This window comes from Crocodylus porosus, unplaced genomic scaffold (assembly GCF_001723895.1).
Source record: "Crocodylus porosus isolate Cpor-Errol unplaced genomic scaffold, CroPor_comp1, whole genome shotgun sequence".
NCBI classification, from domain to species: domain Eukaryota; kingdom Metazoa; phylum Chordata; order Crocodylia; family Crocodylidae; genus Crocodylus; species Crocodylus porosus.
In genome coordinates, this window is record NW_017728947.1 from 59,275,695 (window position 1) to 59,303,286 (window position 27,592).

General features: G+C 37.9%; 1 protein-coding gene across 1 annotated transcript in view; it reads right to left on the reverse strand.

Moving 5' to 3' along the window:
* RYR3 (ryanodine receptor 3) overlaps nt 1-27,592 on the reverse strand; it is a 537,566-nt gene that overhangs the window by 428,256 nt on the left and 81,718 nt on the right. Inside the window, exon 2 of the mRNA XM_019551798.1 lies at nt 1,118-1,237. Within this exon, the coding sequence (XP_019407343.1) occupies nt 1,118-1,237 (120 nt within the window). The remainder of the gene's footprint in view (nt 1-1,117; nt 1,238-27,592) is intronic.

Here is a 27,592-nt window from a genome sequence, read left to right on the forward strand (position 1 = left end):
ATGCAAATATAAATGTAGCATGACTGTCCCTCCTGGAAAGTAGGGCAAGGACCTTACACAGTGGTCCACAGTGTGTTCAGTATGTTCCTAATCCCTGGTTTAAAATCCATGTATATCTAGTAACCTCATCAGGAAAAATGCAGAGAAACACCACTATAAAAGCAAAGAAAGAAAGGAAAAAAATGGTAGGAGAGCAGGAAGAAGAAAGGAATTGGGGTGCAAAATATAGGAAGATATACAATGATGCAAACAGGAATTCTACTGTATTCTAATCCTGCTAATGTAAGCCTCCTTTATTAAACACTGCTGTCAGATATTCTACCAGTATATCTTTTCTTTCTCTAACTCCGCCTCCCCCAAAACTCTTCTCATTAGCTCTCTTATCTGTAATTTTCTTTAGTCTTTCCTTATAATCCTTCCCTCTCCCTTCTGTTTCACATCCAACATCTTTAATACTTTTTCCATTACTTTATAATCCTCTCCCAGGGTTTGTAACTGTCTGCCGAGTCAGCCTTGCTGGAAGCAGTACTTAACGTCAATCACTGAGGGGAGATCGTGATACTAGCATAGTCGATCCCAGGTTTTAGGTCTGTAAATCTGTACAGTACAGTATACAGTAAATCTGTATAGTAGGAAAAGGTATTTTTATTACTAAACAGTTCAGGGAAGGTGAAATTTTAAACTGTTTTGTAAAATGTTAGTGTTTTAACAGGGATATGTATTTGGAAATGGTAAAGAATTATCTACAAAATTGCAGCATAGTTTGCCCTGTCCCAATGTTTTGCCTCCTAAAGCTAACTGAAAACTAAGAGCCTTTGTGATAATTTAATAAAGTAGCAAAAAAACAGATTTATATGAAGGTCCATATTCTCAATATAATATATGGTGGTACAGCCATCCAGTCCCCTTTATCATTTAAAAGGCAGTAGGCAGCAAAAGCTCCAACCTGAGAATATACAATTCAGTTAAACTCTGTGGATTAGAAATGCCCCTTCAATATTTCACATTTATATTACATACATTAAAGGGTACATTATATTTACTTATGCTTCTTCATTGAGTTAACATTCATACATGAGTTACTTTAGTTGAAACTACTTATTGGAGTAATTCTTACTTTAGCTTCTGATGTTGGTTCCAAAAAGCACAGGCGATTTCCAAGTCCCTCAGCTGCCAGGCAGAACTTTCGTTGTTCTTTGTGGATGTTGGCAACGCACTGAAGTACTACTTCATCATCCTGTCAAGAAACATGAGTAGTAGTGAGAATACATAAAATACCTGTAACACTGGGGGCAACAACATCTAAGCTACATTCATATGAGCCTGGGACAATGCACCTAATAATAGTTATTTAGCCATATTTTACTTTAATGTATTTAAATATATATCTGCTTTCTCCTCTGTGACCAGGTCAGTCACGTTTCAAATCCTGCATACTGCTGTATTCCAGCATGGGGTCTAGTATCCCAGTTTTGAGAGGCGAGCAATTGAGAGCACTCACTAACTTTTATTTAGCAAACAATGCTAAGCTGAGAAAGGTGGTCTCTGGTTTAGGATTATAGGCTAGTGCTCTTGTAATTTGTTTTGTTCTTTTATCATTTCCCTGTTTTATAAATTATTCTGTGATCTTACTATAAGCCACCCAGAGTCCTTGTGGGGGAAGACAGTATATAAATAAACAAACAAACAACACATTGAGTCTATTATCCTGCTCTGCTCCCCTTACCATGTCAGAAGAAAGGGAAAGGGAGAGTGGAGCCTGTGGCTCATAATTCTACTTTTAAAAAAATTTCCAAGTCCATTGAACTTGGAAGTGTTTCAAATTTCCAGGGGGGAGTAGAAATGTACATCTTGATTCAGTCTATCGTTGCAATGTTACTGGTGCTCCACCTAACTGCTATTAATCTATTTGTCTATGGACATCATAGAACAAAAAGACTACTCAGATCTCTGATGCTTCTGTCACATTCCTGAATAACCAATAATTGCAGAATTTATAATTGTATAAACGAATTAAATCCTTTGACTGTTATGGAAGCCAATGTAAATCAATCAAAAGAGTTAAACTGGATTTAGTGGTCCCAGGACAAAATATTGAAAAGTGGCGTAATCCGAATTGCGACAATTCTGCCTCTTCTTTTAAAGCCTGCTACCCAGACATGCCTGGCAGTCTAATCTTTTGCTTCTAGACTTATTTTCCCTTTAATCTGCCCCTAGGGTTGTAAAATGCCTTCTGACCTGAATAGGCACCTGCAGACTTCATTTCATTTTTCATTTCTTTTGATCTAAATTTACTGTAGTTTAGGGGCTGCTAACATGCAAGAGAGACTTGGAAATTCTGAGACCTCTATCTGAGGTCAGCTCATACTGAATTTAACCAGGATTGGGGCTGTGGTTGTATGAAATTCTAAAATCCTGGCCAGTTGAGGCTATTCACAAATGTATGCCAAATTCATCAAACATTTTTAATAGAAAAAACCCAGCAAAGGTGAAATTTTTCATTTTGACATTTTCATTTTAAAATATTTTATGATGAAAAAATTAGAAACAATCAAAATCAAGCATTTATTTTACATCAGATCATAGATACTGTAGCAGTTTTGATTCAGCAAAAAATACTTTGTGTTGACTGAAACATTTTTTATTAAATTTTTCAACTTGGATCATCAAATTTAAAAATACCTCTATTTTCATAGCTCTAACTGTAATACTAGGAAACATTGTCTCTACAATTGTTCACTTATAAATAAAAGTATTCAGAGTTCATTACTAATTCATATTTCCTACCTGATACTGTCAGCATTACATAATTCTGTTATGTACTATCCATATTCTTTCTGTTTACAAATAAATATGATTTTGAGAAGCGGTGCTTGGTAATGTGACTTCTTCATGTCTATAATGGGACCTCCCATCTAGCTGAATTCTGGCAGGAGCTCTCTGTCATTCAGCAATGACAGAGGTATTGGTCATAACCCTTGCTTTTGACGAAAATGGTGTACTAGGCTAAGGAAGTTTTGTTAAGAGGCCTTGCCTTAATTTTCTTCTCTCATTATAAAAAATGGATGGCTGATTGATTTCTTTATCAGCTGGAAAAAAATAATATTTGGGGGCATAATAATTATATTAATCATTCTATCTCTTCCATCAACAACCATTTAATAATATTTACCTTAAAATATCAGCCTAATTTATGTTACATCTACATGTGTACTGCATTAATATTTTTATTAACATGTAAAAGCCAAGGAAAGCCCAAACAAAAAAGTTAATATTTTACTTATTTATTTATTAGATGTATAAACTGCTCTATTGAAAAGGCTCAGAATGGCTTACAATAAAAAATTGCCTATACAGAGGATTCCCCAAAGACCACACCCAAACCTGAGAACACCACTTCCAGTTCCTCCCTCCCCCTACCCAACACCTACTTTGCTCAAACCCCCAATAGCCTAGTGGGCAAGAAATTCTAAGTGGTGGAATAAGAGCAAAGGTGGGATTAAGTTTGCTGTCAACCATTCAAAATATCACTAAACACAAAGGCTAGAGACAGCCTTTCAAAAAAGCCAGAGCCTGGATTGATTCAGTCTTTGCAGGTTAGTCTAACTTAGCTAGGCTAAATCAGTATGTAACTGACAGGCATCCCAGAAATGCAGGCACATGCATGCAGTGGCTCAGGCTAGAAGCTGGAGGGGAGTGGGGGGCACTACAGCAGCTTTCCCTTCCCTTCCATAGTGCTGAGTGGAGAGGGGCATGGCCAGGCCCAGGCAGGATGTTCTAATTATGGAGGGGTACCCCCATGCCCAGCAGTTGATAACACTATGTTTATCACCCATAACTCAATGTTTATCACACCATTAAGAAAACAAAGAAACACAAGCTTCTCTCCATTAGTTCAAGCTCACCTTAAATAACTTTTTCCAAGGAAGGAATGGAGGGACATTACCAGCTACCTGTTGATTAGCTCCAAAAAGCCCTAAGTGGATACAGTCCTGTCTGCCTTTGTCTGGTCTCCCACAGCACAAACTATAGCCAGCATGTGGTATGCTAGCTAACGCTGGGAGGTGTCTGTGTAAGGCAGAAGGAAGGGGACAGTTTATGCTTAGCAAAGAGTGGTGAGGGAAGTGGGGGGAAGCAGGGGGCCTGCAGTCTCTGCCAGAGCTCCTGCCAGGGAACACCTGTGTGGTTCCTTGTTTATAATGGGACCTCCCATCTAGCTGAATCCTGACACTATATATAGCAGAAAGGAGGGGCCAGTTCTGCTGTGGAGTAGAGAGCCCTGCCCAGCCCAGAGAGCATGCCAGGATGCTGGGAGAGTCTGGTTTAACTTAAACCAGGAAGTGGTCAGAGACAGACATCATATAAAGTGGATTGACACAAATCAGTTAAGTCTGATATGAAATTCAACTAGGTTTATCTCAAACTGGTTTCAGCCATTTTCAAACTGGTTTATGTGCACTGAACATCTGTTCTGTTGCAGGTTTAAACGAGTTTCTGATCACTTAAACCGGTTTATGTGTAATGTCTGTCCCTAGCCTAGAAGTGCTGGACATCTTGCATTCACATTCTTTCAGAAAATACTGCCTTTTATACTTCCCTTAATAACTAATTTGAATTTAAAAAATCAAATTCATGCATGATTAAAATAGGAACACAATTTTTAGATTTGTGCCAGCATATTTTAAGCATATGGCTGTCTATAAATCTACAGAATGAAGAGCTGAATTCACTTTTGCTCTTGTGACAGTTGAGATTGGTACATTCATTTTTACTACATATTCATATATGAGCATGTTGATTTAAATATTACTTGAAAGGAAGTTATATTTCAAGTCTGTGAAAGAAGTGCCACTCAGAACATCTCATACTCTGAAGATAATTTTTCAAAGTAGTCTGCATTACCATACTTCTACAAGGAACCAAATTCTCTATCTCCTGTCTAAACTTCATTCTGAAACAGTGATCCCTAATGCTCAGTTATAACACACACAGGTGCAAAAATCCTAAGTAATAAAGAAAATACTCAAAATTAACTTGCAAACTGTAACTCCTTGGCCTGGCAGAACTCTTCCCCTTTAGCTTTCAGAATGAAGCCTACTACAAGAATCTCACTATAATAGGCCTACAAAATCAATTTTAATTGATCACTGACTTCAGCTGTGGAACAGTGTGAGCATGTTCATATTGAATAAATACATGCATTTTCAGTGGCTAGGGCATACTATTGCTTCTTATCAATTCACTAGTTTTTTTCAGCACAATCCAGATTTGAGAGTAAAGAATGTCAACAGCCAATGAAACTGCCACAAGAAATGCTTTACTTATATCACTGTGGATACTCCATTGAGAGTCTGGCATATTTATTGGGTAGTATGGGTATAGACCAGACTGGAAAACCACCACCTAAGGGTATATAACATATTTAAAACTGTGCAGTGACTGCATTTAATAATGGAAGTACTTTTACATATTTGGCTGAAACAAACATTTTTGTTACGAAGGGAAAAGATAAGATGGCATCAGAGATGCCAAGTATATAGGGTCCTGAGAGCCCTGGCTTCCCTTAGGAAGAGGGCTGTCACTTGAAATGCATAAAACTTCTCAAATGTCCTTCATCTTATGCATTTCTTCCCCCGCAAAAATGAAAGTTGGTACTTGTGGATGGGATTGCATTTACTTTGCCATTTAGTGATGCAATATGCAGTAATCCAAGACCAAGTTTTCACTGTTTTTTCTGAATAATAATGGTATAAGTAATCTGAAAATCAGTGAAATGCCATTGTAAATTCTTGCTAAGAAATAAAGGAGTTTTGCTGCAAAACTGCAATAAAGACAAGCTGTTCCTTCAAAGGAGCACATAGAAGTGCTTTTCCATACACTGCACTTATTTAAAGGGGCAGAAGGTAGTCTATAAAGTGCCATCATACTCTAACTCATTCAGAGGGATGTGCGCTTTCATAGGTATCAGTGACGTAGTTAAAATTATTATGCAAGTCTTTGAACATACATCTGGTAACAGCAGCAACATCCACATGCCATTAAATACGTTGCATTACTACTACAGTAACTATGTAACAGACATTTGTTTGAAATCAAACTTGAGACCCCCTTGACTTCCTCAAGGTGATGGCAAGCAGGCATCCCATGTTGCTGGCAAATTCAACCTCAGTAAAGATTATACTACTACGCTCTCACCAGGTAGAAGTTACTTAGGGGAAATAGTTCAGTTTGCTTCTGGAGGAGGGTCAACCCCCTCCCTTCAGAAAAACATGACAAATGATTAGAAATATAATCACCTTATATCCTTTATGGTACATATTTGTGCTAAAATGGTAGAAACGTAATCATATTTATATATGTTCTCCCTTTAACTCCTTCTTCACTATAAAAGCAATTTTGCCCAACAGTGACAGACTATTACATAAATCATGCTGCTTAGACTATTCATTGTTTATATATAAATGCAGAAAACATATACTAGGGCATTTTCATTACTGTAGGTGAGCAACCTATATTGAACTTATTAATTTAGAAAGAACGGGGAAAGTGTTTTTAAGGTTATATACAATGCATTAGCACAACTTTGCATAGACTGTTCATATCCAACAAACCAAATAAATTGAAAATATTTCACTTTATTTTGACATGCAAGTCATAAAACTTGATTATAACATCATTATCATGATGTAATCATGAAATGAAGTAACAATATAAAATAGCTTCTAATGAAATATATAAGCTACTGCTTACGCTTTGGCCAAGAATGTAAATAAAACATGCCAACATAAGACATGTTTTCATGACTGGATGGTATAGCATTAACTGGACATTTCCCTGTAATTTTTACTTTCACAGCCAGGGGCTGTTGTGGCACTAGATACAGAGGCATATCTAATCAGCCAGGTGCCCAGGGCAGCTGTGATGCACAGAAGCAGCAACGATTTCTGACTGCTGCTGTGGCTCTGGTGTAATTGTGTGGGTGTGTGGCCCTTCTCACCCCAAAGGTTGTCCTACTGTAGTTACAAAGCTTCTTCTGTTGGTACCCAGAGAGTATGACAGGGTAGGAGGAGGAGAAGGAGGAAGTAGACAAAATGACAAGTAGATGGGAAAATGGAAAGTTGACTGGGACAAAGAAGCTGGGGTGTTAAAAAAACTAGGAATATAAATTAGTGGCTGAGATGGAATCTGTGGACTTTACTGAGGGTACTTAGAGCAATCTAAATGGCTGAGTGTGCAAGCATTCACAGGGCTTAAATTGTCCCAAAAATGGAAAGTTAGTTCAGCTCAGAGATGAACTAACTTTAGATCAGGCTGGCTTACCCTGGTCTTAAGTGGGTTACCCCAACCTAACAAACAGCTGCACATGTTCACAGCACAGGCCCAGGGCTCTTTGGTTTTAACCCCCTTCTCCTACCCACAATAGTGATAAAGCTATTCCCCCTCCCAACTACCCATCCGATCCAGGCAGCACCTCCCCCATGGACTTGCCAACCTACCCCACCAGACCTGCCAGTCCCCTCCTGATCCCATCAGCCCCTCCCTATTCCATGTAACAGAGGTTAATACAATTTACCACACAGAAAGGGAGAGAAGAGTAGCAGCTACTGTTTTCAAAATGCTGGGATTGTTTGCCTTTGCTAAATATAAAGGCTCAGTCATCCCAAAAGGCATGCTGATAAAATGATTACTATGAAAGACTAACAGACTAGTGGAAAATGCTAGCTTGGTCATAAAGTAAGGAAGTATTTGTGAGCAAGACTGCTGCTTCTGTAGACTACTGTTCTATAAGCAACACCAAATGCATGAAAGCCAAAGAAATTGTGAATGCACCGGTTCCTAAATGCAATTTATTTTCTAAATGAACTTTAAAATATATTCACTTCATGGATTAATGTAGACATCCTTTAAATATACCTTCACATACCAGAGTTCTTGCCATTACATTAATTTTTTTCCTCTCTTCTCTGAAGAAATGTTATTTTACTTAGATGGAGCCTTACTTAAGGAATTTGGCTATATTAGACGAAGACAAAAGCAAAAGTATAGTAATAAAATATTTGTGTCCACAAACTTTTAGATTCCTTTCTCTCTCTCTCTCTCGTTACCTTTTCCCCTTGAAATAACTGAGTCAACTCAGAATTAAGTAACCAACAGCAAGTCTTTCTATAAAAAGCACATCATTGATTTAGAAAGTCCCTATTTTCTCATGCAGCTGCAAGTAATTGTTGCTTCAATCTATGCAGTAAAGGAGAAATAATACTGAAATCTATGTACCAATATATACTAGGAGACGAGAAGCAAAGTAGCAGATCACAACAGATGGTGCTAACAATGGAATATCTGAGAATATATTCACTCTACAGTACCCTATCATTAAACTCTTTCACAAAATATAGAAATAAATGTGTACTTGTACCATTAACCTAAGAAATGCCAAAGACAATTTTCTCAGGCATATAAAATATATGTGTATAAAAAAAGGTCCAGATATCAAAATAATGCATTTTTTTTTGAGTAATGCATTTTGAGATTACTGTCATATGATAATTTACATACATACTTGTAGTTATAATTACATATAGTTAGGTGACATAACTGAATAATAAGCAGGTATAGGTTTTAGGCTCCTGGCAGATCCAAAGACATCCAAAGACAATGTCTCAGGAGTTAAAGACAGAATCCTGCTTCATGTATATTATTATTATTTATTCAAATGTATGAAGTTTAATTGTCCCTAGGACAATTGTTAATTGATGCTCTAGGTCACTTTTTCAATAAAGAACAGTTACAACATAAAATTGACTATGGGCTGCCCACAAATATATCCACCTCAATCCAAAATTTCATCAACAGCTTTCACAAAGGGGGCGGGGAGGAAGGGAGGAGAAGGGGATAGTTTTAGCATGAGAACAAACCACCTAAATCTAGACTGGTAGCAGTTCACTGCTTCTGGGAACAGCATGTACAGCCATTTGCTGCTGCCAGGAGTGGTGTAGGGAGTCTGAGGTAAGTAACTCAGGGTATGGGGGGAGAGGAGACAGGCTAGAGGGATTGTGGGAAGGCTGATATGTCCGTGGAGGCAGAGGGATTGCCTGGCTGGCAGGAGGGGGATGTGAAAAATAGCCCAGTCAGGGTAAAGGGAGTGTGGAAACAGTAGAGTCCCAAGGCTGGGGTGAGGTCATTCACAATATTGGGTTTCTAGACTGGGTCAACCCTTTCTTGAGTGCACCTCCTGTACATATATCCTTTTGTGCTGTGCTCAGGAGATTAACAAATCTGCACTCTGCCAGAGGAGTTCCAGAGTTGAGGAACCATTACAGAAAGCACCTTGCTAGCCTGTTGATTATAGTTAAGGGACTCTAACTGAAACACTATAAAATGTACTAATTTAAGAATATTCCAGGATTATTGTATTTAGTTAGGTCCTGCCTGAGAAGTACCAAGTAAAAGAGGAACAAAGGACCTCTTGGATCATTAAATACAGTCACTGCTATCGGGCAATCATCATAGCCGTAAAATCACTTCTACTATCCCATCAATCTCCATTCAAAAGCTAATGATATATTTTGTTACCAGTACTCTTCCTGGCAACCTGTTCTCATGTCCTTCTAGGTTTTAAATTGGTTGTTTTGCCAAAGATGAAGACTTTTCAGTCGGTACAAACTGGTGAAACAGACTCCTCAAGCCACCTTTAACCCAGCGTTTGGGATGTGCTATACTGTACTTCAACTACAGTGAGAATTGATTTTATGAGTTTTGTACAACATTCATGAAAACATAGGAAAAATAATTTAAATTTGGGATGTTAACTCATAATTTAATTGAGCTGTTAATAATAAGTTTTCATCAGCAGCAGATCACCTACAGAATATTATTAAAGACGATATATATTTAGTATAAAAGCCAACAGTACCAAAAGGCATAATAAAAATGATTCAGTTACTTTCTTATATTTTACTTTTTTGGCATCTAAATACATATTGACAGAAAATAAATGATACATCTGATCACTTAGCACAAATCATCATAACTGTACTCCATACTAGTTACAATAAAATTAATAGTCCAGAATCTCAAATTCAAACAAAAAACACACAGTCTTAGTGCCTACACAATGCTGACAAAACAAGCATGAGATTTGCAATCTAGATTAAAGAGCATGGTTTCTGGATTTTTGCCCAGAAACAAACTACCTCACTGCTTTTTAATAGCAGGATATCGGTATTAGCCATAAAACCCCCTGTTTTTATAGTGTTTGCATCATTCTCTCCTTAAATCTCCCTTTATTTTAAATAATTTAGTTTTAAAAAGAAACAAGAAGGCCACATGTTTTTATACACAGATATAATCACGTTTTAATGATTTAAAAAAATTATTAACTGTTAGTATAAACAAACGCTCAAGGTCCAGTTCTGTTACCGTATATAAAAGTTGTAGAAAAAAATTGTTACATATAATAGAAGCAGAAATATACTACTCTTACAGGAACTTTGGAGTCTCTCACTCTAGCTTTCAGGTCAGCTCATTCAGACGTTGGCTAGTCCTATAGTTACATAGGATGTCCGTCTCCCCACTGAATAAAAGCATGCTTCTAGAACATCTTAATCTCCCAATACACCCCTGCATCTGTGGGCTTTAAAACCACTTCAAATACGTTAGGATTTTTTTTTCTGCTGCTGGTGATTTTCCAACCTCTATTTCTTGCTGAGAAAATGAGTTCTCCCAGATTCAGCCAACCATCTGCTTCTAGGTGTTTCCACCTGAACAGACAACCATTAAGGTTTAATATCCCAACTATTTTCTTGGTCTGACAGAGACATGCTAATATCCTAATAGGAAATGACTCCACAAGTGCTAAAGTAGACGATGCTAAAATCATTTAAAACAACTGCAAAACACACTTCATAAGTTGTACATAGATGCTCCAGTCATCATGGAAGTATGAAAATCTTTATACCATAAGGAAAAATACCACATTTTGCAAACAGCTTGGCTAATAAACCTCCTGATTATAATTATTGTAATTTAGAAGTTTTATAGTACTATCTGGGCTCCAAAATTTGACAGTGACTATATTACAAACCAATGAATTAAGTGGATATCTTAAAAAAGCCTGCAATCCCATTTCACAATTAGCTTTTCTGCTAAAAAATTAATCAATTGAGATGCTACCAAAACTGCAATCAAACTTACTTCAGACTGATTAGTTCTGAAAAACAAACATTTCAGAATTATCTTCTCTGCAAAAGGTAACAAAATCAAGCATTGCCTCTTTACACATCTTTTATTTTAAACCAATTGCCAATATAATAGAAAACTGGCTGAAAGAAAATCATAAAATATGATACAAAGATGCATACAGCAGTTTCTGTGTTGCATGCAAGTAAGGTATTGATTGTAAAGCACTCCAAAGCACAACTTTCAGTGAATTAGTAAGTTAATAAAATGTTCTTAAAAAAAAGTTATGAACTGATCTGCATAAAGGGCATGGTTTTAGAGAAAGCAACTTAAAACTTCAGTAATATCCATGTATATAATTTTGTGCAAACAGTGCTATTTATATATTGCATGTAAATTTTGCATATGGTGTCAGTTTTTAAAATACTATGTGGGATGAGACATCAACTTGAATTCTCTGGTAAATAAAATCCTAATTTTCTTCAAGGGAAAATTAGTCAGTCACAGTTCTCCCCAGCATGATACAACCCTAATGAATGAGGAACTTACAGTAGGGTAGTAGAGTTTCCACACCCTCTCTATTGATCCTACCTTTGAGTGGCCATATATTTTATTATAAATTGATTAAATGCATTATTTGATATTCATATATAGAACATGTAATTCTCAGTTCAGCAGCACGTCCACATTTTGTTCATTCCATTTATACGCTATTCACTCTTTAAAATAAAACAAGTATTACTTATATTCCATCAGCATGGAAACAATTCTACCTACATATATATTTCTCCATTCTCAATTCAATTCTTTCCCTAGTGTCCATCCCTCTCCCCACTATTTGCATAAGTGCATTGGAATAGTTAATGAATTTATGATATTCCCCAAACTGTGCAACTGTGTCAAGGGACCTGGCATTTTTACTTTCAACTTTTCCTAGTGTTTTCAAGATAATACTTTCAACTTTTCCTAGTGTTTAAAAACAGTAGAAAAATTGTAGATTGCTGAGAAAAGAGAATGAATATAACTGTGGAAAGAATAAAAAGCTGCATGAATTTCAAAGCAGGGCAAAAATTCATGGTCAATATTCTACCATTGTTGGCAAGCCTGCACTCAAAATCTACTATGCCAGACAATAGTGCCCATAAGCATCCTGAACTGCTTTCTGAAACTATTTTGTAAAATGGAAGCAATGTAGATGCACTGGTGTGGCACTGTGGATTGGGTAATTTGTAGGCCTGGGCAAAGCAGCTAGTATTTGCTTTGGATTCAGATTTGGCTGATTCAGGGGACACTGATTCAATTCAATGATTTGAATCACTGTCTTGAAGCGATTCAGCCAAATCTGATTCAGAGATCTGGCTGCTGCTGAATCTCTGAATCACACGGGCCCTATCCCCCGCCCAGTCTTCCAGCCCTGCCCACCCCAGCGACCAGCACTTTGAAAAAGAACCAACTCCACTTACTGGCTGCTGCCTGGCATGGGGGCGATCCCCGCTCCCCCCACTGTCCCACACTGCATGGGGGGCTTTCCTACAAGCCCCCTGACCCCTGCTGCTGTCCCAGCGCCCCCCATGGCTGCCCTGCCCACCCCAGCTCCAGCCCTTTAAGAAAAAAACAAAACAAAAAACCTTGGACTCGCCAGTTGCTGCCTGGCCGGGGGGGGGCGGTGATCTCCACTGCCCCCCACTGCCCTGCACTGCATGGTGAGCTCTGCATGAGCCCCCAGAAGCCCTGATGCCACTGCAGGAGCTGGTGAGCCTGTTTTTTTTTCCTTAAAGGGCCAGAGCTGGGGCAGGCGGGGCAGCCATGGGTAGGCTGGGAGAGTGGGCAGGGGCTAGGGGGCTCATGGCAGAGCCCCCCCATGCAGCATGGGGCAGTGGGGGGCAGTGTGGATCACCCACCCACCAGAGAGCAGCCGATGAGTGGGGGCTTTTTCTTAAAAAGGCAGGGGCCCTCCAAGGTCTACTCCCCTCTCCCCTCCAGTCTCCCCTCTCCTACACCCCACTTACCAGCATGGAGTTTGAGTTCAGCTCCCTGCTGCAGTGTGTAGGGTCTGCCTGAATCACCAAAGCTTTCCAAAGGTTTTCCAAATCAATTTGGAGAGCTTCAAATTGATTTGGACCTTTTAATTGGTCCTCTGATTCAATTTGGATTCAGAGATTTGGCCACCGAATTGGGCCAAATCTCCTCCAACTTGAATCAGCACCTGAAGCTTCACACAGCCCTAGTAATTTGAACTGACAACAGCACCATGTGAATGTGATACAATGCTTCCAATTCAGGAGGTACCTTCCAAGATACAACATACCATATTTGAGGGTACAGGCATTTCTTAAATAAAATAAATACATATGTGGTCAAGCAGTGCTTATCCTCTACAGGAATTTATTTGGTGTAGATTTTGAATTATATTTTACTTGGCCCTCTATGCTTTTTCCAATGTTTGGTTTCCTCATGTGCTTTTTGTCTGTCATATCAAAACTGTTATAAAGGACCATATAATGATTATGATTAATAAATACTTTTGTTTTTAACTAGTTTTATCAAAGTTTAGTCCCAAAATGTCTCTAAATAGAAGCTTTCAGTTTGATTCCGACTGCATATATACTGTTCTAATCAGGAGTAGTTCCAGTAAAGCCAAAGGAAGAATAACTGATATACATTTTATATGAGATCAGAAACTGATCCGACGTATTTTGTAAAAATTTGGGGTGGAGAGGTTCTTTTAAGAAATTAATAGTCAATAGATTTTTTATAAAGTGTTCATAAAATATATAAAGAGTTAACAAATATTATCGTCAAAAAGAACAATGCAACAAGTCAGTAAGAAAAAGATAGATGTCATCTATTACATATTGGTAATATCCACTGTCGTAATGGCTAATTAACAACAGCTACAATAAAATGTTTAGGCAAAAGGTATAACATTTGAACAAAGCGGTCTTTGACAACAGTTTTGTACGGCCTTAATGTAATGCAGAAAATAGAGAGGGACAGGATTAAACAAACTAGTCAATTTTTTTTTCCTCACTCAATATGAAATACCATTTCTCTCTCTGTCGGTGATAAATTACTTAGTTGTAGTCCAATTTCACACCCTCTGGCATTAGACTAACATCATATACACAATTCTGTGATCCATATATCCTTGAATTTGCAACATTAAAGAAGGTAATTGGCCAAGGGTGACTCAAGCCAGCCAATGTGTATTTAAGTTCTACTGATGAAACATACAGAGACTAACTAAAGGGCATAGTCCTTAAATAAGTTTAATATCAACTTTTTTCAGCAGGAAATCAAACTTGGGTCACCATTTCTACAAAATACCTGTAATTAACTTCATCTCCATTGCAATGTTTGCTTTTCTCATATATGGTTCATTTCATCTTCTCTTTTTCAAAATGTAAGTTTCTTACACCACTCTTTAAAGAGAAGACCATGAAGCCCAGCTTGTACCAAAAATTAGATTTCAAAAACAGAAGATTTTGCAAGATCATTAAGCCAAAGGTAATGTTTGAAAATTACTTTATAGGGGGCGGGCAATTACTTTGGGAAGAGGGCCGCTTACTGAGTTTATTAAATTATTTGGTAAAGCAGCCAGGAGAGTTAATCCCATATATAAATATGGGATTAACTCTCCTGGCTGCTTTACCAAATAATTTAGTGTAATTTAACTATGTTAAAAACAGTTTTGAGTTAGTTTATTATTACATTTCGGTATTACAGCTTCACGATTCTGAAACTACTATGTTTTGTATTTATTTAATGTCACGTCAGTTGGCTCTTATGTTTGTTGCCTTATTTATTAGAAGCATTTGTAGTACTTTTCACATTTTACATGAAATGATGATTGCAAAAGTAATATGCTTAGTTTTCTTACCAACTCATTAATGTTCACATCTATACAAGATATTTACTGTGGGGTTGACTAATTAGCTGCAAAGCAAATATTGTGCACTTACATGTGCACCCCAGTGGGCTGGAGTAAATTAATTCACCCTGTAGCAGGATAGTAAATACAAGTACTACCCAGCTGCAAGAGAGTTTTACTCTACAGCAGTGCATGTGTACATGCTGCCCCAGCTGGCTTGGGCATGAAGGTGCTTCAGTGCAGGGGCTGCCTTATGCCCCAGCTACTCCTTCTGCAGCATGCTGAGCCAAAGAAAGCAGGCCCCAGGCCCCCTTGCCAGCCAGGGCTGCTCTGAGTGGTCCCGGGAACATGTGGAATCGGCACACCCAGGAGCAATAAGCTATGGAGCTTATTCATGTGCATTAATTGCATGTGCAGATGTGCCCAGTGAGGCTCAATTACATTTTGTAGATTCCTTGAATTAAGGACTATATAAGTTAGACTAAAAAGTGCACGTGAAATAGTTTAAGTTGCAAGTGACATTTTTACATCTAGATGCTAAATTCTTTAGTAATATTTGCTATTTAAGAATTTGACAAAAAATTATATTCCTTTTATTGTACATTTTACCCAGAAAAATCATGAATTATCATTTCTTTAAAAAAATACCTTTAATGAAGTCAATCTTGAAATGAAAATTTAAAAAAAAAGAAATCAGCACTTTTAAAAAAATTAATTTTCCCATGAAGCGTTTGCAACATTGTATGAGTATCCGAGTTATACTCACAAACAAAAGTCAAACTGAATATCAAAGCAAAACAACATATAGAAAACATTACATTTTATTTTTAAAATGATTTTAATTATGAATACAAGTAGTGATATAAACTAATCACATATGGAGGGAAAAGAGTGTACGTAACAGTTTTCTGGACACTTTTTGCTAACTACCAAACATTTTTACTGACATATGTTTTACATAATGTCTATGTAACCCCTCTTCCAGGCTCTGGATGATAGTAACAAAGGCCAGGTTCAAGATTTAGGTTTAATGCGAACTTTTAAAATCAGGTTAGAGCCCCTATCCAGAAACCTGGGACAGTACCATTTCATGACTGGATTTTGCAGTTGGGTGCTAATTCTGTCCCTTGTAACCAAACAATCACCCTCATCACTTCACTGAAAATAGCTTGAAAGATTGATTCACTACACAAATGACATGTTCAAGCAGGCTGAGTCATGTGGTTGAACACAACTACAGTAATTTTAGAATTTGTAAAGAATTTGTAAATCTGCTTCTACAAATGCATAAAACTCATTGTACAGTTGAAGTTAATTGCAGCTGTGTGCAAAATGGTTGTGACTATCTCTACAAACTGCTTAATCAATTTTGGAAATGCCTTCCATGCATTGGTAGTACAAAGAGCAGCAATATGACACGTGACATGCATATGAAATATATTTGGGCCTTCAATATATTTAGTCTTTGCTACTTTCATCCTTGGAAAGTGAAAGTATAGAATTTTTAGCTGCCCTCATTACATTTGTCCTGTTAGTTCCAATTGCCAATATATTGCCTATTGGTATTCCATCTTTACCTAGACATGCCTTGATTGTAGTAAAAATAGGTTTTACGGGTGCTTTTTTCAAAACAGTAAAATGGTTAAATTTATATTGCACTTTACCAATATCACTGTCAAAGTAAATTACAACCATGCCCATTTTCTCTGTTGCTGTTGATTCATTAATTAACAAGCTGCACTTACAGGTTTTCAGTTTTGTATACAATTCCTCTTTGGTCAGTTTTCCTGTAGCATTCTTAAGCATCATACATGTTATTATTCATTTACAACCGAAATCTATTGCAATTTTTGAGTCAGGAAACCAATCTGCACTATTTTCAGAGATATTGTTCACCACACTTAGTGGTAAATTCTTAATCTGAAAATTTATCAAATTGGTTCTCACACTTTTTTTTGTAAGCAATTATCCCAGGATCTGTTTTCTTGGCCTTGACTCAAAAATATGACGTGTCTTCCTCATCAACAATATGTAGCATGTTTTATACTATTAAAATGGCTGTGTACCTCTTGTACACCACTCCATGTTACATTAAATATGCAATACCAGTGGCATTTAGAATTGTGCTTGCTTTCCTTATCTTCCCAAATCCATCCTTTGAATTCACTATCTGTAGTCCAAGCAGACTGAAATGTACATATTATATCTACAGTTGTTTTCTTAGCTATAGGATTTAAGCTTACCACTTACTCTTTTCTCAGCCATCATTTTTTATGCAACATGAATGATCACAAGTTGAAGAATAAAGTTTTACTTGATTGTTTTACACCATGCTTCCCCCACCACAGTGATCCCCTATTCATCCTGCTACCCAGGACCACAACCCCCAATTATGTTGCCCCCAAGCCAGCCCAGCCCCAACATTACCCCACTGGCCCCACTTTTCCTGTCCTAGCATGAACCACCATTCACTGCCTTTTCCCACTTCCTGTCCCCACAGCTCCATCCCAGCCACACTCCCCACTTCTGGTCCCACCCAGTATTTCAGACTGTCTAAGGCCATGTGGCCCCACCTACTTTCAAGGTAAGAATGTTACACACAAGCAACAGCTGGTGGGACATGAAGGCAGCAAGTTTCAGCATGCATGTGCAGCTCAGCTCATGCAGGTCTTCCCTTGAGTAAGTAAAGATTGAGACTCAGGCCTTGACTTCAACAAAAAAGTGAGTGTGCTCTTTACATGAGCTAACCTTCTAGTTCATGGGGAAATTAAAAACTACCTTCCCTAGGATTCCAGATCTAGCTGCTTGGCTTGAGTTAAGAATACACGTTTTTATTCATAGTCCTAGCAGGCAGTGTCTGGTTAGAAGCTAGACAAGATGGTAATATTTATAGTATTGAGCCCCTGCTGGTCTAGCTAAATCAGCAGAGCCCCTAGTGATGATAGAATGTATGCCAGCAAAACCAGTTTCTGTCAGTATAGCTATACTACCTCCCCACTTAAACAAAAGTTAAGTCAGCAAAAGTCTCTCTCTTGATGCAGGCACATCTACACTGGGTTTTGCCAGCATGTCAGCTCAGAGGCATGATTTCTTTTCATGCTCCTGCTCACCAAAGTTATTAGGGCTGTGCAAAGCTTTGATAGCTGATTCAATTCAGCAGAGATTCCGCCTGATTCTCCAAATCTGAATCAAATCAGGAGACCCTTTCATCTCTTCAAATCGAATTGGAACCCTCCAAATCAATTTGGAGAGATTTGATGATTCAGATAGACACAGTTTTAATGTTTTTTCTACATACGTCAAAGTACCAGGTGGCTCATGAATGCTGAGATGCTAGGAGAGATAGTGCATCCCATGGGAGCATGGGGGAGGGAGGGTTCCCAGCACACTTGGCAGCAGACCCAGAAGTGGACCAGAAGCACTTCCAGTCCACTTCTGGGTCCACCGCAGAGCATGCGGGGAGCTCCTCCCCTATACCCGACTTGCCAACTAGTGCCTCCTGGGTCTGGGGGGCACCCAGGGTCCTCCCACAGCCAATTGATGAGCACGGGGGCATGAGAAAGGGGGCGTCCCTTGCGTGCTTGGCAGTGGACCCAGAAGGGCACTGGAAGTACTTCTAGTCCATTTCTGGGTCCGCCGCCAAGCATGTGGGGGGCCCCTCCCACGGTCCTGTGGGATGCTCCATCTGCTCCACCATCTCAATGTTCATGAACCATGTCTGGCACCTTGAGGCATGTAGAAAAAACATTTAAAGCTGTGTCTGTGGCCGAATCACTGATTCTCTGAATCAGCATCGAATCTTCAGATTTGGATTTAGCCTAATCAAATCAGGACAGTGATCCAAATCAATGAATTGAATCACTGTACTGCAAATCAGGCTGAATCTGAATAAAATATGGCCTGCTTTGCACACCCCTAATAGCTATACTACTGGAAAATTTAGTGTAGACCAAGTCAAAAGAAAAAGAACCTCAAGCAGTCCAATGGAGCATTAGAGTAACATTTTGGTCATCCAAGTGGAAAAAGGAGCAGTGAATGAGTTTTTGGCTAGGTACAGATATTACACTTTTACTGGTAAAAGTGATCAGAAACCAGTCTATATACATAACAGAACAGAAGTTCAGCACACAAAACTGGTCTATAGCTGTAACAGTACAGAAGTTCAGCACACAGAGTGGTTTAAAAATGGCAGAACCTGGTCTAAGATTTCCCCTTAGGAAATAAATGGTCTAAGATTAGCCCTTGTGGGCATGTCCAGATGAGTCTACACGTGCCTCTTGCTACATCTCAAAGCAGTCTGAGATGCAGCAAGAGGCATGCTGGTGACAAAAAAATCCTTCCCTGCACTGCATATTTACAGTGGGGGCTCAAAATTTGATACTTGGATATTTAAAAAAAAAAGCAAGTGACCTTTGGGGGGCAGGGGACCCACCCTTCTGAGCTTCCCCTCCACAGGAGCTGGCCCCAGGACACTAAAGTGCATGTCTGGGAACATGCACCAAGGCAAAAATCCATGGTTCAAATTTGCACTGCTCTTATTTGAGCTGCTGCAAGCACATGTGCCTGCTTGTGTGGATGCACCCTCTGGGTTTTGTTGTTTTGTTTTTAGAATTTAAAATCTGTAAACCAAAGAGAAAAAAAGGTAGATTCCTGCTCAGGTTAGACAACTCAATGTAGGATTTCCAGACATGTAAATCCTGCTGATACACAAAAGAGAAAGCAAGAAATAGAGTGAAAAAAACAATCTAACATGTATGTGCCTATACAAGTCTATGATTCTATTTAGAACTTGAAACATTGCAAAGCAGCAAAATATAAACATTTTATTCAAAGTCCAAAACATTTTCAGTTTGACCCTGTTTAGATCCTTTTAATATTCACTCCCATGAATATTCCTGAAAACATATTTGTAAAAATGACTGGAGAATGGATTTTCTTCATATATTCATCAGGACAATCACCAATTATTTCTTATTCACTGTTTGTCTTTAATTATTAATTGGTTCTATGTTTAAAAGTTTCATTCAGACTATCATGTGTAAAAAACAAACAAACTGGCCATTTAACCCAAACAACAAATCTAACAACTAATAATCAAACTGAAAAAAGTTGAAATTAATTAAATGCTGAGAACTGTTTAACTAAAAAATGTACTGAAAATTAATGAATACGAATTTTGCAGGAATCTGAATCGGTTCCTATATGGTTTTGAAAACAGAGAATGTCTTAAATTTATATGAATAAACTATTAATTGTGAATAAATTACCAATTCAAGCTTCAGTAAAACCTAGCTGTATGGGTTTTCTGTGAGTGGATAAGACCACCTGAGGGCACCAGTTTTAAGACCTCATTTTAAAGGCAATATATCAAAGTTATTTTGGGGGAGTGTTCGTTGGGGGTAGGGGAGGAAGCAGAACTTGAACATGTCAATCACAAGTCCTGTATAATGCTGTTTTATGAAATATTACATTCTGGCTCCTAGCTCTACTATACCTTAGGCGCATCTACACATCACCACATGGTAAGGTTACTACAGCATCATGCTTTAGCACTTCTTTTTAGAAGTACTAAAGCACAGCGCAGTACTGCTGGTTGCTGTACCTTGCACTTGGTTAGCTTTCGCTGCTCCGTCACCATAGTGGCATGCTATAACCGCTATTGCGATGTAGCTGCCTATTGTGTGTGGACCTGCATGATCACTATGTCATTGTAACATGCCATAGTGCATTGCTACGTCACCTCAGAGCAACATGTAGATGCACTCTTTATCAAAGACATCTCATTTATATCATGCACCTCATTAAAACTCAATTTCTTATTTTATTAGATGATATATTAATGCAGTCCTGCTGTCACTTCCTCTGCTGAATATCCACTATAGTCAGGATTCTACATGGAGGAAGATGGAACTGATCTTAAAATTGAAAACAGACAACTGCTTAACAATATACCATATTTTCCTCACACACTCCCTGTACTTTTCCCCACTCCCCCAATGAGTGCCCAAAAAACTGTGATGTCTGTTTTAAGTGGGGATGCTCTCTCATACATTGGAAAAGGAGCACTCCTGGAGACTTGATTCTGTGCACACGATGCAGCTACCAAGACAGCTGCCACTTGTGTCTGCTTAGCAAACTGAAGGGGCAGAGTTTTCTGTTAACCCTCCCACAGTCATAGGTAATGACTGAGTACTACAGCTTGTGTCCAAAGCAGCAAGTGACCTATTGTTAGTATTTTGATGAGGCCTGTGATGTGGAAACAACACTTTATTCATTTTATTTCTAGGAAGTAAGAAGTATATAAAAGAACTACTTCCAGTAAAGAAGTAACAATCTTACAACCTTGTAACTGTCTGGGGCCTAACCTTGTTTGACACAGAGCAAGTCCTCCTGGACAGTGTCCAAGAAGTGGGTGGCATTGCACAAGACAGTCTGCCACACTGGTAAGGTCCTGATGCCACACTTCCTGGATACTGTTTCTAAGGGGACTTCCTCTATGTTACATATTCAGCCATGAATACAGAAATTTTTTTTTCTACGTTTCTGCCTTCCAAAAAGAAGATGTGCATGTTCTATTTAGGGGCATGTTGTGTGCAAGAAAATAAGGTATGTTTCTGTATGCAAATAGACATGTTGTTATATGATAGGTTAACCCTGAAGAAGTTGACAGATATAACAATTGCCTTTCAATCAAACATAGTTAAAGAAATGTTCAAGCTCCTTTGTTTAACCTGAAATAGTAGGAGTCACCACCCAAAACTCAGGCACATGACAAAGCTCATGTAAAAGTTGAGAAAGAATAGAGCAAAGATTAGATTCTGCTGAAAAAAAATGCTGATGTGGCTATGAGGAAAAGCAGGGGGAGGGAGAGAATGCATGCATGCATGAGTGAGCTCTGGAGCTTAATGTTGGTTGAAGGAAGCTTTTTTCCTTTCCTTTGCTCACAGCTCTCTCTCTCATTTGCTTCTTCCTGTATTAACAGAAATATGACTCTCTATATGCTTTGTAAATAAACAAGACTTCATCAAAGATGCCGGATTTGATCATAAATTTTCCTCTTAATGGAAACAACATAAAGGCTTCCTTTCACTCCCCTGCTTAACTGTGTTGGTAGTTACAGTACAAAAAAAGCTGTATTATAAAATAGTCACATACTTCAATTTATTAAAGCAACAATTCATTTCTAGACTCATCTTAGTTTCATTGAGACAACTATTTTTTATTTGGTTTGCTCTTATAAGATCATGTTAGGATGCTATCTCATCCCTGACTTAGATGGAAGAATTCCACCTACTGAATTCCACCAGCACTCCTTCTAAGGATTTTCATGGGGTTTCTTATGGCTGATTTATTCAAAAAATAACCAAACCTTACTCCTTTTTATAGTTTACAACACAAGATAACTACACATATGACACTCTTGACCAATCTTCATGGCTCTACCCCATAATAATTATGGGAAGTTTGTTGGGTTTGTATATTCTTTTCCATAGTCATTTATTAGAATGTGATTGAGAGGTAAGATTTCTAAGGGGAAACAAATTGTTCTTTTTTCCCCTGCAGCCAGTTGTACTAGCATATCATAACCAGCTTCAAAGTTGGCATCTTTTCCTCTTTAAAATGAACGACTTCTATAGCTGGCTGACTATGTTTTCATGACAGTCTTAGAAGAAAACTATTATTTTCTCCAATCTCTGACAATAAAATAACTTAGATGGGAGATTGGACTAATTATTTTGAAATGGCCATTTAAATTGTGTAATTAAATTCATTAACCAATGTTGGTGTTGTTACATAGATTACACAATATTTTTATATATAGCAATATCTCAACATAGTTTCTATACTCATAATATTATTCTATATTTATAATATTATTTTTATTTAGATTGTTTAAATTTTACATTTAAAACCAAGTAAGGCTTCTACTTCCCATACGAAAGCTCTGGTTTCTAGTAAGTGCTCAGGAAAAAAATGTTGTTATAAATGATTATTCAGTCCCCTGAAGCTTTCTAGATTTCTAGACATTATACTAGACATTAGACATTATGCTGTTTCCTTAAATTAACCCAGAGTCTATGTATCAAAACAGTGAACAGTGCTCCCTACCTTAAATACCTCTTTGCTTCATCTCACGGATCACAACACAGAGATTCTATTCTCACTTTAGCTAAACTATAGAGTCTGGGTTTTATGGTTTCCACAGGATACTTTGCGACTCCATAGTCTTCATCATCAACATGGGGCATGCTGACTTTTGCAGTCTCTTTGAAAGACTACTGTTGCTGCCATCAGCTCTATTTTCATGCCTATCCTCTATAATGTTTGTTCTAACACACTTTTTCTCTCTGTCACCAAAAATAAAACTGTTCTCAGCTTTGGATCCAAGCTATTTCATACCTCATTGTAATCACACTTCTTATATCATCGCTTTATAATTTCGGCTGTCAAGAAAGTTGCTAAAATAAGGTGAGCTATTTTGCCAAAAGGGCATGACTCTTGTGAGAATCTCTTAAGAGTGTTATACAATATCCACTTAGAAATTTCATGTCCAAACCCTCAACTTTCCCATATATTTAAATGAATTTCTTCAGTCTGCAATTGATATTAAGAAAAATTCTATCCATGAAGACCTTCTAATGATAGCACTTCAAGCATAATTCAAAACTACTGTGTTCTTCTGAACTAGAGACAATTATTGTTTAAAAACAAAGACATCTTTAAATAATAATGTTTTCAGAGTCTTGGAATTAAAAAAAAACCACATGTGCATCTCTGCTGCAATATGCATAACAGCATAAAAAGAAACTAAATGTCTTTATCATATACTGATATTTTCCTCCAAAAATACTTGCATCATAATTAAGCATTTAGCAACAGGTCATGTAAATGTATGTTAAAGTCCCATTTAGGTTAAATGTCTTATAAACAAATCGTTTGGCAAACTATGTGTTAACTTATAAAATCAAAGCGTTTGTGATAAGACTGTCACACTATAAATCACCAAGAAACAAGAGTAATTTTAAATATCCATTCAATTACAAAAAATGCATCTGTAGAACCAGTCTTATTTTCAGACTTTTAATTAATCATTTTCAACATTCTTTTTTGCATATTAAAAAAATTCTTCATTCAGTAATAAAATGTCAGTTTTCCTTTCCCCAGTAAGTACATGAATTTCTGCCAATAAACACGGTCAGTTCACTGCAAACTGATCCTGACGATGACAGCAGAGTTATTTGATGGGAATCCACACACCACCACCTGATGAGTCTCAAAAGGTTCTATATATAGAGCTGGGGTTTCCGTTGTCAGTTCACTCCCTTAGCAGTAGCTGGGTCAAAGCCTAACCCAAGCTCTGGAACATACTTCCGTATCTTATAACAGGTCACTAGCGAGTCAAACAGTAGGCAAATTGTTGCACATTTACCAGGAAAATGAAGTAGTTTTCACATATAATTGAGCTTCTTTTGGTGAGTGTGTCTTTCATAATGAACATATATCAATGATACTTAAGGAAAGGATACAAAGCCCTATTTTTGAACATGTTAATCATAATTTCTGTCCAATTTATTAAGCATGTCTCTCCTTTGAAAGTTGTGTGAAAAACAGCAACAGGTGTAGCTGATATGCAAGAAACAAGTCTGATGCACACATTTGCAGTAACTTGAGATTTCTTAAATGTGTTGCTGTGACAAATAATTCCTGCTGCTTACTTGACCCTAAAATTGTCCTAGAGAGCTCTGCAACTAGTTTAATATCCTTAAAAATTAAATGCTTCAGACATTATACCTATGCTCCTTACTTGACAAGTCTCTCTCTGGGGCTTGTGGAATTAGCTGTTTACATGTACATATTAACTCCAGTCCTGCTTTTCAATATACTTTCCAGGGATTTAGTCTTGGTCTTTTAGTATTGCATTGTATCCAAAGTGCTGGGCAGTGGTAATAAAGGGACAAAATACAATAAACAACAATGAATATGAAAAGAAAATACAGATCAAAGGCTCTTAGAAAAAGCAAAGTGGCATACAAAATATTTAACAAATCATAAGAACTCTTAGGCCTAAGAGGGAAAAAGACTTTGGCCTGGTATTTAAAATGATGGAAAGTCAGAAAAATGAAGAAAGGAGTAAAGAAAATTCCTAATAATAGAACTATAAAATAAAAAGTGCACTATTTACAGAATCTAGAATAAGAATAGAACTATGATAAGAAATTAGATGTGAACTAAGGAAGAAAAGTCGGTAGAAGAATGAGAAAATGCAAGACTGTTGCCTCCAGAAAGTCTGAGAGAACTACCCAGGGTCAAATGAAAAGAAAAGGATTTTGAAAAGCAGGAACGAAGAGGAGCTATTACCTGAATTGGGTGGAATTTTTCAAGCTAGTCATTGGCCTCCTTCAGGACAGGAAACATGTATCCATCTGCCCTGCCAGATTGAGACCCCTCTGAACTCAGGTTGGATTTCATAGACATTTGGGCTGGAAGGGACCTCGGAAGATCTTCGAGTCCAGCCCCCTGCCCCAGGGACAGGAAGTCAGCAAGGATCATAGGATCCCAGCAAAATAAGCATCCAAACATCTCTTGAAGGTGTTCAAAGTAGGTGCTTGAACCACCTTCGGTGGCAGTCTATTCCAAGCCTTGGAGGCTTGGACAGTAAAAAAGTTCTTCCTTATGTCCAGCCTGAAATGGTCATGGAGGAGGTTGTGACCATTTGATCTTGTCATCCCTTGGGGTGCTCTGGTGAACAGGCAATCCCCCAGATCCTGGTAAGTACCCCTTATAAACCTATAGGCAGCCACAAGATCACACCTGAGCCTGTTTTTTCCAGGCTGAAGAGCCTCATGGCTCTCAGCCTCTCATCATACGGTCTGTATTCCTACCCTCTGATCATGCACGTGTCTGTCCTCTGGACTCTCTCAAGCTTCTCCACATCCTTTTTGAATTGTGGAGCCCAAAACTGGATGCAGTACTCCAGCTGCGTCCTCACCAAGGCTGAGTACAGTGGGAGAATGACATCCTAGGATTTGCTTGAGAAGCATCTATGGACGCAAGCCAGTGTTTTGCTCATTTTACCAGCCGCAGCATCACACTGATGGCTCATGTTCATCTTATGGTCAATCATGACCCCCAAGTCTCTTTCATCCATAGTGCTAGCCACCATAGCACTGACGAGCCTATAAGCATGCTGTAGGTTTTTCTTCTCAAGGTGGAGAACCTTGCATTTTTTGGTGTTAAACACCATCAGGTTCTCATCCGCCCATTTCCTAAGACTGTCAAGGTCAGCGATACTTAGGTTGCCATTGTTAGACTCCCCTGGAATGAGCTGGAAGAATTTTTGGAACTGGTGAAGAGGTCTATGGTAGCCAAGAAGATTATCCTCCAGGAGCAGCTAGCTATTCTTGGCCTTGATTTACCCGCTGAGTTGTGACCCCAAGGATGGACTTCTTGGGAGCATCCAAATGAGTGTACATATGATTTCCCCAGGGACATATAGCAGCAACACATATATGAGCTGCTGCTAATTGTCCCTGGATGAGGGGACGTAAGGCACACATGACCTGTGTTTTTGGCTCTCATCAGCTTTCTTCAATACCAATATGAAAAAATAAATTAAAAATGAATTAATACCATAGAAGTAGTTCTAAAATCACTTTAATAGAACTTCCTTTGGATAAAGGAATGTATGCTACAAAGAGACTGGAGTACTCTGAGGTTTTGAAATTTTTTTTGGATTTTTGGCAGGGGAGTTATATTTGGTTTTTTAAACAAATATTAGGTTACATGGAAAAGGAGGTAATAAAGTACATGACAATCCTACAAGTCTTTTCAATTTTAGTTAGAATGACCCTCTCAGAAAGTGCTATATACCAAATGAAACTTGCTCTGAAAAAGATGTAAATGCAGGCAGGAATGAGATAAAATAATACATATACAATAGGATTAATCTCCTGGCAGACTTTATTCATGGGGGAAGCTTTTAAATGTAATTTTTATAGTTGGCTCATCTTGCGTTAAAGTAATAAAATTGAACTTTCTTTATTAAAGGTTTGTCCAAAATTGCAGTAAGTTAAACACTTAGAATTTCTACTGAATTATTACATATCAGTGTCACAAGCTATTGTAGATTTTTATATTGACACTACCTATCACCAAAGAATCTACCAATAATAACTTCACGAATTTAAATCATTTTAATAAAAAATAATTTAACTGAAAATCTAAAATGTTACTAACGAGTATTCAAATTGAGTTTCATTTAAAAAAAAGAGCTATAGCATCTACATTTATTTAAAATATTGACCCTATGGAAATACCTTTTATAACAATACCTTTTGTGGCTTTGAATTCAAACTAATTTCTACATTTTAAGTAACTTTTTGGTATTGTGATATGCCACCCTGTACATACCTGTAATTCATAGAATCATCATAGAATCAATGAGTCGGAAGGGACCTAGACAGATCATCGAGTCCGACCCCCTGCCATGGGCAGGAAGGAGCACTGGGGGTGGCAGGGGTCATAAGACCCCAGCCAGGTGCC